The sequence below is a fragment of the Enhydra lutris genome, unplaced genomic scaffold (genome assembly GCF_002288905.1).
Source record: "Enhydra lutris kenyoni isolate GAN:26980312 unplaced genomic scaffold, ASM228890v2 scaffoldscaffold37, whole genome shotgun sequence".
NCBI lineage: Eukaryota > Metazoa > Chordata > Mammalia > Carnivora > Mustelidae > Enhydra > Enhydra lutris.
In genome coordinates, this window is record NW_019154121.1 from 24,555,666 (window position 1) to 24,567,665 (window position 12,000).

Consider the following 12,000-nt stretch of genomic DNA (forward strand, 5'->3'; position numbering starts at 1 on the left):
GAAGTGTTAAGAACAGGGTGTTTGTTTTGTTTTTTAATTTTTTACAACCTGAAAGTTCTTTGATTATTTTTGTTCTGGGACATGTATGTCAGATGAAGAGAAATTCCTTGTGTGATTTTCCTCAATTCGGTAGTTTGTCAGCATGGATTTATTGAAGACCTACTGTGTCTCAGGAGCTGATCCAAGTCTTAAGAGACAGCTGACCTAAGGAAATGTTGAGCGTAGAATGTAGAATTTAGCTGTGTTACAGTGAATAATGATGGGATAAAACAAAATGTTATGTCATGAAACTGTTAACCCCAAATCCTCTGGCCTCTTAAAGGATAATTGCCTGCCTTCGCACAAACATTTTCAAATTCCCCATCCCATTAGCAGACATCTCCTTTCTTTACTCCATGGAGAACCAAAATCTGCATATAGCCTTTTTTGCAAATAATACCCATTACAAATTGCCTCTGACAGAAAGATTTCCAACCAACTCAAATTACCAATTTGCCTTCCACAGACACTAGCATGTTTTCCAGAAAAAATAATAAGTTAAACAGTGAGGATAACAAAACCATAGCAATTGTTTAAATTGGCTACCACACGATTTGTTTCAAATGAGCTGTTAAAATAATGTCAGAGATATTCCTTTCATAGTCTTCCTTGTACAAATAAAAAAAAAAAAAAAAAAAAAAAGAAGAAACTCCATAAACGTAGTATACCTATTGGACTCTGTGTCAAAAATAAACAGATAGATAAATAAAAGAAAAAGGAAAAAAATAAGTGAAAGAGCCAGACATTGGAAAGAATGTGTCCAGACACTCAAATGTTTCAAGGACGGTAAACCCATGTTGTTTTCTTTGCCTGTTTGTTTATTTCTTGGGAAGTAAGAATTACGATTTATCTGTATATTACATACTTCCCAAAGGTCTCTGCTTTGCAACTGTCATTCTCCACTGTAACTTAGGACAGTTACGTAGGTATCTAAAAAGTACTAGACAAACACCTGTGCCCAAGTCCAGGCTATGCCATAAATATGCTCTGTGACCTTGGGCTCACTAATTTCACTCAATTTCCAGTTTTTAGTTTCTTCATCTTGTTTTACAAAAAAATCTGTAAACAAGAGGTTTAAATGAGGAGTTCAGTTACTCTTTCTGCCTTTAAACATTTACCATGCTATTTCAGTGGTTTTGAATTTTCTTTGAACCCCGAAGTAAACAGATGTGAATTTTGAAATTAAAAAAAAGCTAAAACAAAGAGAACAACCACAACAAAAACCCACCAAAAACACATACATGTATTATGATCATTTCATGTCATCATAATCTTAATAGGTTATTAATTTAAGGTTTTGGGGCAAAATTTGAAAGGTCTTCAACACTGTTGGTGGAAATGGATGTAGTGTCAGATTTCTGAGGCCGCATAAACAATCTGTTGGGTCCATGGTCAAGGGAACGACACTGATACAAAGCGAAGGTCAAGCAAAGCTTTATTTCGTGCCAAGCATTGAGAATCAAACTGACCAGCCAGGGCCGTCTCTTAGAAAGAGGCAACCTCTCTCTGCCTTACAGACTAGCTTTTAAGGGCAAAGGCCATGTGGTTGGGTCTGGCCACACACAGGTGGCCAATGAGATTGTAACACACAGAGAAAGTTGCGTAGTCATGCTAGGTCACACATAAGTGACCAATTGAATTACAATTTACCCTACAGTAGATATTTGAACTAGCCTATCACCTTGGTCAGAATTGGCGCCCACAAGGTGCCCAAAGGGCGGGGCCCACACTCCTTGGTAGCTAGGGAGACAGTATGCACCCCCACTGATTGGATACCTCCACCTGGCCTGACCCACCCTTGTGGGCTTTGTTACCTGGTTTCTGGGACTTGTTTTTAAGTAAGTCCCCTGGGGGAAGGGGGAGCAGGGACAGTTTAAGTTTTACTGCATCAACAACAAAGTCACTGTTTAACTGGATCTGGCTAAATAGGCCCTTACAGATCTGTCTGACAAAGGAGCTTGGTTATAATAACCCTCCCCTACTGTGTATCTCATTCGAGGTTTTTCTATCTCCTTTCAGTGGGGACAGCAGTCCCTCCTAAAGATTGTGTGTATGTGAATAGTTTACTCTTGTAGGGAGATTTCTGTTTGTTTCTGGACGGCTGACTTAAAAAAATCAGAACCTACATGCACGGTACAGAATTATTCAACTCAAGTATAAGGCAGGGTTTATTACCAGTGTTTGAACAGATTCTAATCCTTATCACTGTGTCATTTTAAAGCTTATCATATCCTCTGGTTTGACAGGGTTAGTTCTAATTTTCAAAGTCCTGGGCCAAATGTCTGTGTGTCATGGGAATATCCTGGGTATTCTGTATTCCCAAGTCAGGGGAGTCTTCATTTAACACATGATGTAATCACAGACTTTCTTCCTTCATTCAGTTCTTCACTGGTTACTGTAGTTTTCTTCTCTGGAAGGAGGATTGGGGCAAACGTCATTGAGGCTCCTGGATACGACGTCCAGATTGAATAGGCATTTTTTCAGTTGTTTTATTTGAGTAGAATGCACACACAGTAGTTTCAGGTATATGAGGTAGTGATTCCGCTCCTCTGTACGATACGCTATGTTCACAAGCGGACCTCCCATCTGTCATTACACAACACTGTTACAATACCATTGACCAAACACCCTATTCTGTACTTTTCATTCATTCATGATTTATTCACTCCCGTAACTGGAAGCCTGTGTCTCCTTTTCCCCTTCATCCATTTTGCCCATCACCCACCCCCCTTCCCTGTGACAACCATCAGTTTGCTCTCTCTATATTTATAGGTCTGATTCTCTTTTCATTTGTTTATTTTGAATATACATTTTTAAAAAGTTAATGTGTGTGTGTAGCTTGTGTGTGTGTGTGTGTGTGTCTATGTGTGTGTCTAACATAAATGAAAACATTGCCTTATTGATATATGGAGAACAAGGATCTATTAATTATACAAATCATACATTTCTGCTTTGGGTGAATTTTTTTTTTTTAAGCAAATGTATTCTACATCAACTTTAAGAAGCCATTTGTGTCTCTCTGTTTTTTAGAATACTGGTTTCATCATGTATGATACTTTTTATACCTGCCAACACTGAAAATAGGACATTTTAAATGTTCTTCATTAGTAAATATTTGGGAGGTCAGAATACAAAGATGCCTATCCAAAGGGATGTGGTCACTTTGATTTCAGGGTTGTAAGAAGTGGTGAACCAATTAAAAAGACATTGCACTTCATGGGGTGCCTGGGTGGCTCAGTGGGTTAAAGCCTCTGCCTTCGGCTCAGGTCATGATCCCGGGGTCCTGGGATCGAGCCCCGCATCGGGCTCTCTGCTCGGTGGAGAGCCTGCTTCCTCCTCTCTCTCTCCCTGCCCCTCTGCCTACTTGTGATCTTTCTCTGTCAAATAAATAAATAAAGTCTTAAAAAAAAAGACATTGCACTTCAAATATTATATGTTTTATGCAAATTTTCCTCATTTTTTAAAAATATTTTTTAAAATAAATTGCATGTATGCCTTTGGAAGCACAAATTGTAAAATAATTTTACTATTGGTCTCATGGTAATTTGTTAATAATATCACTTCCTCTAAAATAGTTCATCATCTTAATCTCATAAAAATATAATTTTATAGTATTCTATAAAAGTTAACTTATACTGTACTTAATAAAAGAAACCTATAAATTTATGGAGTTTCATTCTTATGTTAACCATTATTTTATTATCCTTCTACTACCCTTACTATCCTGGTATTTCTTGATTTTGATATTTCTTGATATGGATTAACTTGTCAAAATACTGTCTTTGCTAGACTACTGGGTTTTGCCAAGTTTGGGCTTGCTATTCTAATAGCTATATCAGTATACGACGACTTCACTCATTTTTCAGAGTAAAGGGCTTATGTTAAATGTGTGTTTCTTTCGTCTACAAATAAGATAGCATTCTGTAGAGGCAGAAATTATGTAAAGCCTTTGGTCAGACAGTTTGACTTACTGTATAATGGTATTATGTTTATATGATAGATTTGAGAGAAATGGACCAGATAATCCAAAACTCACTTAGAGTGCAGCAGTCTGAGACGTTCTCTGTTCCTGCATTCATATACTAGCAAAATGATACTACAAACCATTTCCAACTATCTAAATGGACTGATAATTCACTTACTCAAAATTCATACAACAGTTATTTATTGAGTACATTTACTGAGTACATGCCAGACAGAATTCTAGGCAATGGATAAAGGGTAGTAGACAGATATAGTTCCTGCCATCATGGAAAGCATAGTTCAAAGAGAAGCCTGACAACAAAGATATTATTAGGTATACAATTAGAAATTGTAATAGATGAAAAAGAGAGCAAAAAATTGTAGTGGACACGAGGGTGGTGACTACTTCATATTGGAAATGTGTGTGTGAAGGCACAAGGGAAAGAGAATGACCCATTGGTGAAGCAGAAGGAAGGCAGGTGTCATGAAAAGATAGCGGGAGGAAGGGGAGCACAGATTGGCAACAGAGAAGCAGGCAGAGTGGATCATGCAGAGACGGACAGGAGGTCCACATTTTCTCAAGTGCGATGAGAGCACATCAAAAGTCTTTAAACAGTAGTGTGACATGATTTTAAAGTTGACTCTGGCATTTTATTGAGAATAATTTAAAGCAAGCAAGAACAGACAGGAGGAGAGAGTAGGGAAACATCGTAATCCAGGGAAAAATGATGCTGGGTTGAAATGAGTAGGTAGAAGTGCAGAAAGTGGACACATTTGAGGCAAGTTTTGGAATTTTCATTCACAAAGCTTTGCTGCTGTTTGATGTAGAAGTGATAGAAACGGGGATGTAAAGAATAACTTCTGCTTTTCTGAGACGAGCAACCCGACAGATGGTGGTGCCGTTAACCGAGATGAGACTGAGCAGGAGAGTGAGAAGGTTAGGGAGTAAAGTCCTTGTGATGCCTCTGATACATCCAAGTGAATATGTCAAGAAGCCAGTTAGATATGCGGGTGTGACTCTCTCCAGGGAAGTTTGAACCAGGGAAACAAGCTTGGAGCTGTCCTCGACAGAACCCGGGACTGAGCCTGAGAACTTCAAAATCTAACGGGTGGGGCAGTTAGGGTGGGGCCAGGAAGCAGCTGAGTAGATGGTCCCAAGCTGGAATGTTATTCAGAAACCAGACTCCTTGAAATAGTCCTTCACCATCCTCTTGTGTTCAGAGATGCCTGTCCCAGGTCTTGCCATCATTGGTTCATTTTAGGAATGAGGCCAGGAGAGACTAGAAAGAAAGAACAGTGCATGTCCTTTCCCTTTCAAGGCTTAGCCCAGACAGTGCGCTCACAGGGAGCTTAGTCACGCCCCCCCAACCCTAAATTAAAAGGAGCCTGGAAAATGGTGTCTTTAGCTGGTTGGCTCTATGTTAAATAAGACGTAAATTCTGTTGCCCTAAAAGGAAGAGAGCATAGATTTGGGGAAACGATGCGCGGGAGGTTATTGACTTCTTTCCGAAGCCTGATTCTTTACATTTTTTTTCCCCTCGGAGACCGGATACTCTCCCTTCCAAAAGCAGATGGCCACATGAAAGAGAGAAGATATCGGAACAAAATAAGAGTTATGATAAGAAGGAAGAAAGGGGACAGGGCTGTTGACCAGATACCCATAACTTTCTGCTATAATCCTCAAGGTGGATGCAAGCTTTCTGCTCTGGCCAAACCCAACAATTCATTATTCTATAGCCACATTTTGCTCTTACTCATACTGGTGTAAGCCTTTGCTTTCCCTCCATGGGGGAAGGTACTTCTCTTTTCTTTCAGGCTAACCTGAATCTGTGCTTCCTTCAAAGATTAATTTTTCCATAAATCTCAGTGTACCCATATAATAGTGATATATTATCCTAATTCTGTACCAATATTTTTAATATCAGGCATAGAGAGAGACCTGAATTGCCAATTGCATTTTGATGAATAAATACAATTTCTTGAGGATAAAGCTGCCTTTATTCTTTGTTTCTCCAGAGTTTGTTTTAGAGTGTCTTGATTGATTAAAAAGAACTTACTGTTATTTATCTAGGTTAAATACTATTGGGCCTGGAGACAGGTGAAGAACTCGTGATCTTTGCAGGTCCCTCTCCTCCTGTGGGCCTGTGATCTCTTAAAAGATGTTTTATTCATAAAACAATGGGGAATACATTGTAATACTCTAACTCAAAGTAAATTAACAAAGCAAAATAGAGTGAACTCAGGTTTTATTACAACAGAAATTATTTTTAAGGTGTTTATATGGTAAGGCTACAATTAATGATTGATATGGTTGTCTGGAAATGTGTAATTGTTGGAAAGATGCAGACCAAATATGCTTGATTATTCTTAATGGAAAATTTGGGCATAATGCAAGAGGTATAATAAATATCTCTGCATTTAAATATTTCCATAAATAAATGCTTGTTGAAGTGGCACCATCAATATAACATTAAGTTTTCTGGTTGTACAACTATAAAGTTGTTGTAGTTATGTAGTAATGAAATACTAAATTAGTTGCTGGAATTATGATTACTTCTCTATATAATTTCAGTTTGAACAGGAAAAAAATGTAAGGCAGTGATATATACTCCATAGAGAGTATGCCTTCAACTAAAATTGAAATCTAATTAGTGTGAAAATAAAAGTACTAAAATATCGTTGAGATCAATATTGACGGTAATGCAGAAGAGAACTCTGCCGTGATTGTGAAAATAGCTCTGAGAGCCAGCGGTATAAAAAATAGCATTTAAGAAATCAAACTTTCTAAATGAATTTCTGGGCTTGATAAGCAAAATTAAAATTGGGAGCTAAGATGAAAGGAAAAAAAATAAAATTCAAGAGGTAATTTGCTCTGGGATGGTAATTTATAAATCCCTCTAAATAATTTTCCAATAGTTCACAGAATACCCTAAACCTAACCTGAAGTTTTCTTTTCTAAACTTTAGAGCAGTCTACAGCCATACCACCCTGAACGCGCCTGATCTCGTCTAAACTTTAGAACAAGGTATATTTAAGGAGCAAGTATAGAATCTGTACTAATCTCTAAGCAGATTAAGAATCGCAGGCTGACCTCTGTACAATAACTAAGCAGGTGAGAAACCTCAGCTGAGTCAGACTGAGAATATGGAACTTGATTTTTAAGGCCAAATGAAACAGTCCTTATATTCTGTGATGATTTTCTATGAATTAATAAGGTCGAAACTCAGGTGTTGGGAAATGATCACACCTACCAAGTGGGATTAGCAGATTATCATATTGTCACTCTGAGTGGAGAAGGACTGTACAGACCAAAACTGCCCTTCCTTCATACTGTCTCCGCCCCCCCCCCCCCCCCCCATCCCCCCCCCCCCCCCCAACTCCACCCCTGTGCCCTCCCATCTGGGCAGTTTCTCCTCTTGGTGCCCTCATTCTTCTTTGAGACCCAGAGCTGGAATGCTCTTGAGCTTTGTCATTCAAAATGAGGTCCTCTGACCCGCAGCTTGAGCATCACTGGAGAATGTTTGAATTGCAGACTCCATCCCATACTTAAGTAATCAGAGTCTTCATTTTAACCAGATTTCAGCGACTTCTGTGTCCCTGAAAGTTTGAGAACTTTGGCGTACCAGCGGCTCAGGATATTAGCAAAAGCAAGCTATTCAGAGAGACACTCCACCGTTAATCATTATTGGGTATTGTGTGACTGTATTTCAGAGCAACACTCTGGTTTTTATATGGGGTTCTATAGAACCAAATGTAGTTCTAAAGGTAACACAAAGGTTTGCTTTGAATTTTATATAAAACTATTTTTACTATTAAGCACTGTAGAGAGGAAAAAAAACACTTTCGCTGGGTTTTGAAGACCACCATTGCTCTCCATTATGCTGTCAGAGAAACATTCTTCAGATCTGAAAGGAAATTTCTTCTGCTGTCTTTGTTTAACTAGTATCCACAAAAGTGGGCTGTGATGAGCAAATCTGGTACTATTTGCAGTTCTTCTGTCCAGGTAATACCATTTTCCTCAATGCCTTGCAATGAAAATCAAGTACAGAAATAAAAGAGAGAGTCTGGGTAGAATAAAACTGCAGCTGTCATCCTTAACCCTGGACGGAATTGCTGCATCTCTGCAGACGCTCTGTCCGCAGACTTTGCTTCTATATTAAGTAATTGTTATACACGGGACTCAAACGTTAGCTTTTGTTTGCTTTACCTATTGTGGCATAAGTCAGTTTCATAAAAAAAAAAAAAAAAGCATTCTGATTCGAAAGCATTCTGATTCGAAAGCTGGTGTCTGATGCCAGGGCTATCTGGGGACAGAGCTCATTGGCTGCACCCCTTCTGGAGCCCTTTGATCACATCAGATTGACACATGCCAACTGCTCCCTCGATCCTGCTCAGATCGTTCTCCATAGCCGCAGGGGAGCCACTGGGATTCAGGTTTGATGCGACTCAAACTTCCAAGCTAGGACCTGCTGTAAAACAAATTATATATTTCATAGTTTACTGGAGCAAGAGTCTAGATGTAAGGCTAAAATCATACATACACTAATCCATATTTTTTGCAGTAAAAAGGGATGTTTCCGCCAAGCGTGGTTCAGTCCCTTCATGGTCATTGCATTCCCCCATTGCGTCCGTGGGTTGGCAGGCGGGCATTCACTGAAGGAGGGCCAGGCACCTGCCCTGCGAAGAAGCAGAAGAGAAGAACCCCTAACTGCAGAGTCACACCATTTAGAAGACACAAGATGTTCAAGCAGTCATTACTAAACAATGTGATAATGGGATATGGGACTTACAAAAATGGTTTTATGCAAGTACAGGAGAAGAAATAAACAGGAAGTAGGAAGCTTGATTAATTTGTACTTTGTTTTGCTTGGTGACTGGCCCTAACATTTTTTTTTTTTTTTTTTAAATATAATGATGAAGTCTTCGGGTTTGAAATTACATTTGAATCCATTCAACTTGGAAATAGAACATTTTTCTCCAGTAAGAACTAAATGCCAGTCATACACATGAGGCTAATGTCCGTCTTAAAAATACAAATTATAAGGAAGAGACATTAAAAAAATAAAATACTAAAATCCCACTTAAATAAAAGATCACTTTAAAAGAAATCCTTCATACTGAATTTTAGGACTATTCAGTCAATCTCCCGTGATGGTTATATGCTCCTCCTGTGTAAGTACACAGTAGTCTTAATTTTTTTTTTTTTTAATCATCGAGAGGTGTGTTTTCTGCTTTGTGCATTATTTAGAGCACATTTAGATTCCAACCTGGTTTTCCTTTGCAAGTCAATACACTTCTGCACTACTTTCCCCTGAATTAATTGATATAATGAGCTGATGTAAATTACTTTCACTGTTAGGCTGAGCTAATATTAACTCACAAACATTTAGAAAGTAAATATACCACATGAGGCATATACATACTGGATTCCAAACTTAAGTATCAAGGGTGTTTTTTTTATTTTTCCATAATTTTGTAGTGTCCATCCAATTGCTCTGTCTCATGGTATGGAGAATCAGGACTGTGGGCATAAACACCTTCTGCTGAGGCCCCTGCCTGGGCCCATGGGCAGGGGAGGTGGTGGGGGGGGGGGTGTAGTTCTGTCTCCTTGTCAGCACTTTCTAGCTTTCCTGCTGGGAACACTTCCAACATGTTAATTATGAAAATGCAACTCCCCTTTTAAGGTCCCAGGGAAATGCTCTCAACTGTATATTTTTTTAATATTCTACCTTTATTTATATTCCACTGGTAACTGCTCTGATATCTGTATTTCTGTAGCCTTCCCTGTTCCGTTGATGAGTCATCAAATTCTGCCTGGTGGTGTCTTTTGTGTGACTCTTACCCCCCACCTCCACCTAGATTGTCAGGTCTTTGGAGAAGGACCTGCTAGTGAGCCTTGATAATGCCAAGCCCAAATTCATATGAAACACAAGTGCCTTTTTAGCATAGAGTAGACTTCCCATCCCCCCCGTGATAATCCAGCATCGTGCCTGTGCTTCTGTTGTATTTCTCCCCCAGGAACGCTCTTCCTCTGTTCTTCTCTTACAGTCCTGTCTGTTCATCGAGGCTCTGCTTAAACACTTTACAGTGCGCCCCAGATCTGCATCTGACCCCTCCCGTGTAACTCCGTCCTGCAACATTTGCCCTGATTATTTCACTTCTAATTTCCACCTTACGTGGTAGCTTTCGGTAGATTTACTTTTGTCGGCTGTCAGTTCCTGATACCTGACGCACCTTCTGTTTCCCGTGTCTTGTGCACACAGCAGGTGTTCAGTAAACGTTGTCACGTGACTGAAGGTTTGCAAAGCGTTGTGGAGGAATGGCGTTCTCACGGAAGAATCAAAGGTTCCGTGCCTCACAGGGGTGTGCCTGCCACACCCGGGTTAGCGTGCCTGGTGGTAAATCAAGAATGGGGAACAGCAAATGCTATCTCCAAAGCAACCCCTATCACATTTTGTAGCAAGCAGCTACCAGGGCATGATGACTCAGCGTCCCATGCAGTGTTGCCTGTGACCCACTATTAGAGATCCTACTGTTTTAATCTGGGCGGGTGCTTCCATTGTAGACAGTCTCTTACTAAAATCTTGATATCTTTTGTGAATGTTAACACATATTAACACCTTTGTCATCTGTGAGCATCTCTATCGGGATCATAAAGAATCGGGTTGTGGGAAGTTGCAGAGAGGAATTGGTGGGAGGAATCAGGGTAGAGGACCAGGAGAAAGGAAAGAGTCTGCTGCTGAAACAGGAGTGTTTCTGGACCGATTTCAACTTCAGTGTCGTGAGGGTACAAGCAAGTGATGCAGTTGGCCTGGAAGCTGCGGTCCAGATACTCAGGGCCCCTGTGTGCTGCCCCTCTCATTCCTTCCTGTTAATTATCTCCTTTATGAGCATTTCCTCCAAACCTTAAAACTACTTAGCTGGGTAAAATTGCTCCGTTATTTTAAGTAAGAACTTGATATTGCGAAAGGTTAAACTACATAGCCACAATTGGCTACATAGTAAGTAGAAAAACAGAGATAAGAACGTGAAACCTGCATTTTCCTCCTAAATTATGCTCAATGCCACTTCGGGTAGGTGGCTTTCATTGGCCAGCTGGGTATAGGGAGACGACAGAAGACTTAGAAATCCTTTAAGACTAGTCTATTCTGATTGCTCTTGCCATGGCATTATTTCAAAACCTCAAATTGCTATGAAAAGCTCAGTGGTACCCTTTTTTGACTTAGTATTGGTCTTGTTAAAGAATAGGATGGGAACAAGATGGCTTACCTTCCATCTTACCAGGAGGAAATTCAGCTAGTCTCTTTGTTTTTGTGCGAAAGCAAAATAAAATGAGTCTGTGATATGCAAATGAGTCTCTCCACTGTTTGTTAATTTCGACTGTTTACTCAAAAATGGGAAACACCAGGCTTGTGATACATCATCTTTTTTGCGCTTGGCACCTTCCATCATGGATCGTATTAATCTGCTTAAACTAACAAGGATTAATTGCCTTGGTAAGTCAACCTGGCATTGAAATGATATATTGCCCAGACAGCTTGGAATTTGGCCACTCATAAATCTCATTCGTGTGTTGGTTTATTTCTGTTTGTTTCTTTCTCTGACAGATGTGTGCCCAATCACTGTGAGCATGGCGGGAAGTGTTCGCAAACATGGCACAGCTTCCAGTGCGCTTGTGAGGAGACAGGATACAGTGGGGCCACCTGCCACAACTGTGAGTGCCCTTTCATCTCACCCTGACATTTAGTAGCCCAGACCCCAGGTCTTTGGCAGCCTGGGGAGTGCACCCACTTGATTCTGAAGAACCCAGATTTTGTTGTTACTTCTCCGGAATAGTCCCGTAATCAAGATATACTCTCTCATGCCTAATGACACACAAAAAAGGACCAATGTGTCCAATGTTCCATAAACATAGCTGGGATTGGAATGCCAATCTTGGATTTGCCTCTGTGTGTCTAAGCCACGTCTGGATAGATGGTTTGGGAAGTTGTGTTAGTG

At 39.9% G+C, this 12,000-nt stretch overlaps 1 protein-coding gene across 1 annotated transcript in view; it reads left to right on the plus strand.

Annotated features, from left to right (window-relative positions):
* Positions 1-12,000, plus strand: part of LOC111154452 (contactin associated protein like 2) — a 2,043,877-nt gene that overhangs the window by 1,254,769 nt on the left and 777,108 nt on the right. Inside the window, exon 11 of the mRNA XM_022514057.1 lies at positions 11,610-11,716. Coding sequence (XP_022369765.1) covers positions 11,610-11,716 — 107 coding nt within the window. The remainder of the gene's footprint in view (positions 1-11,609; positions 11,717-12,000) is intronic.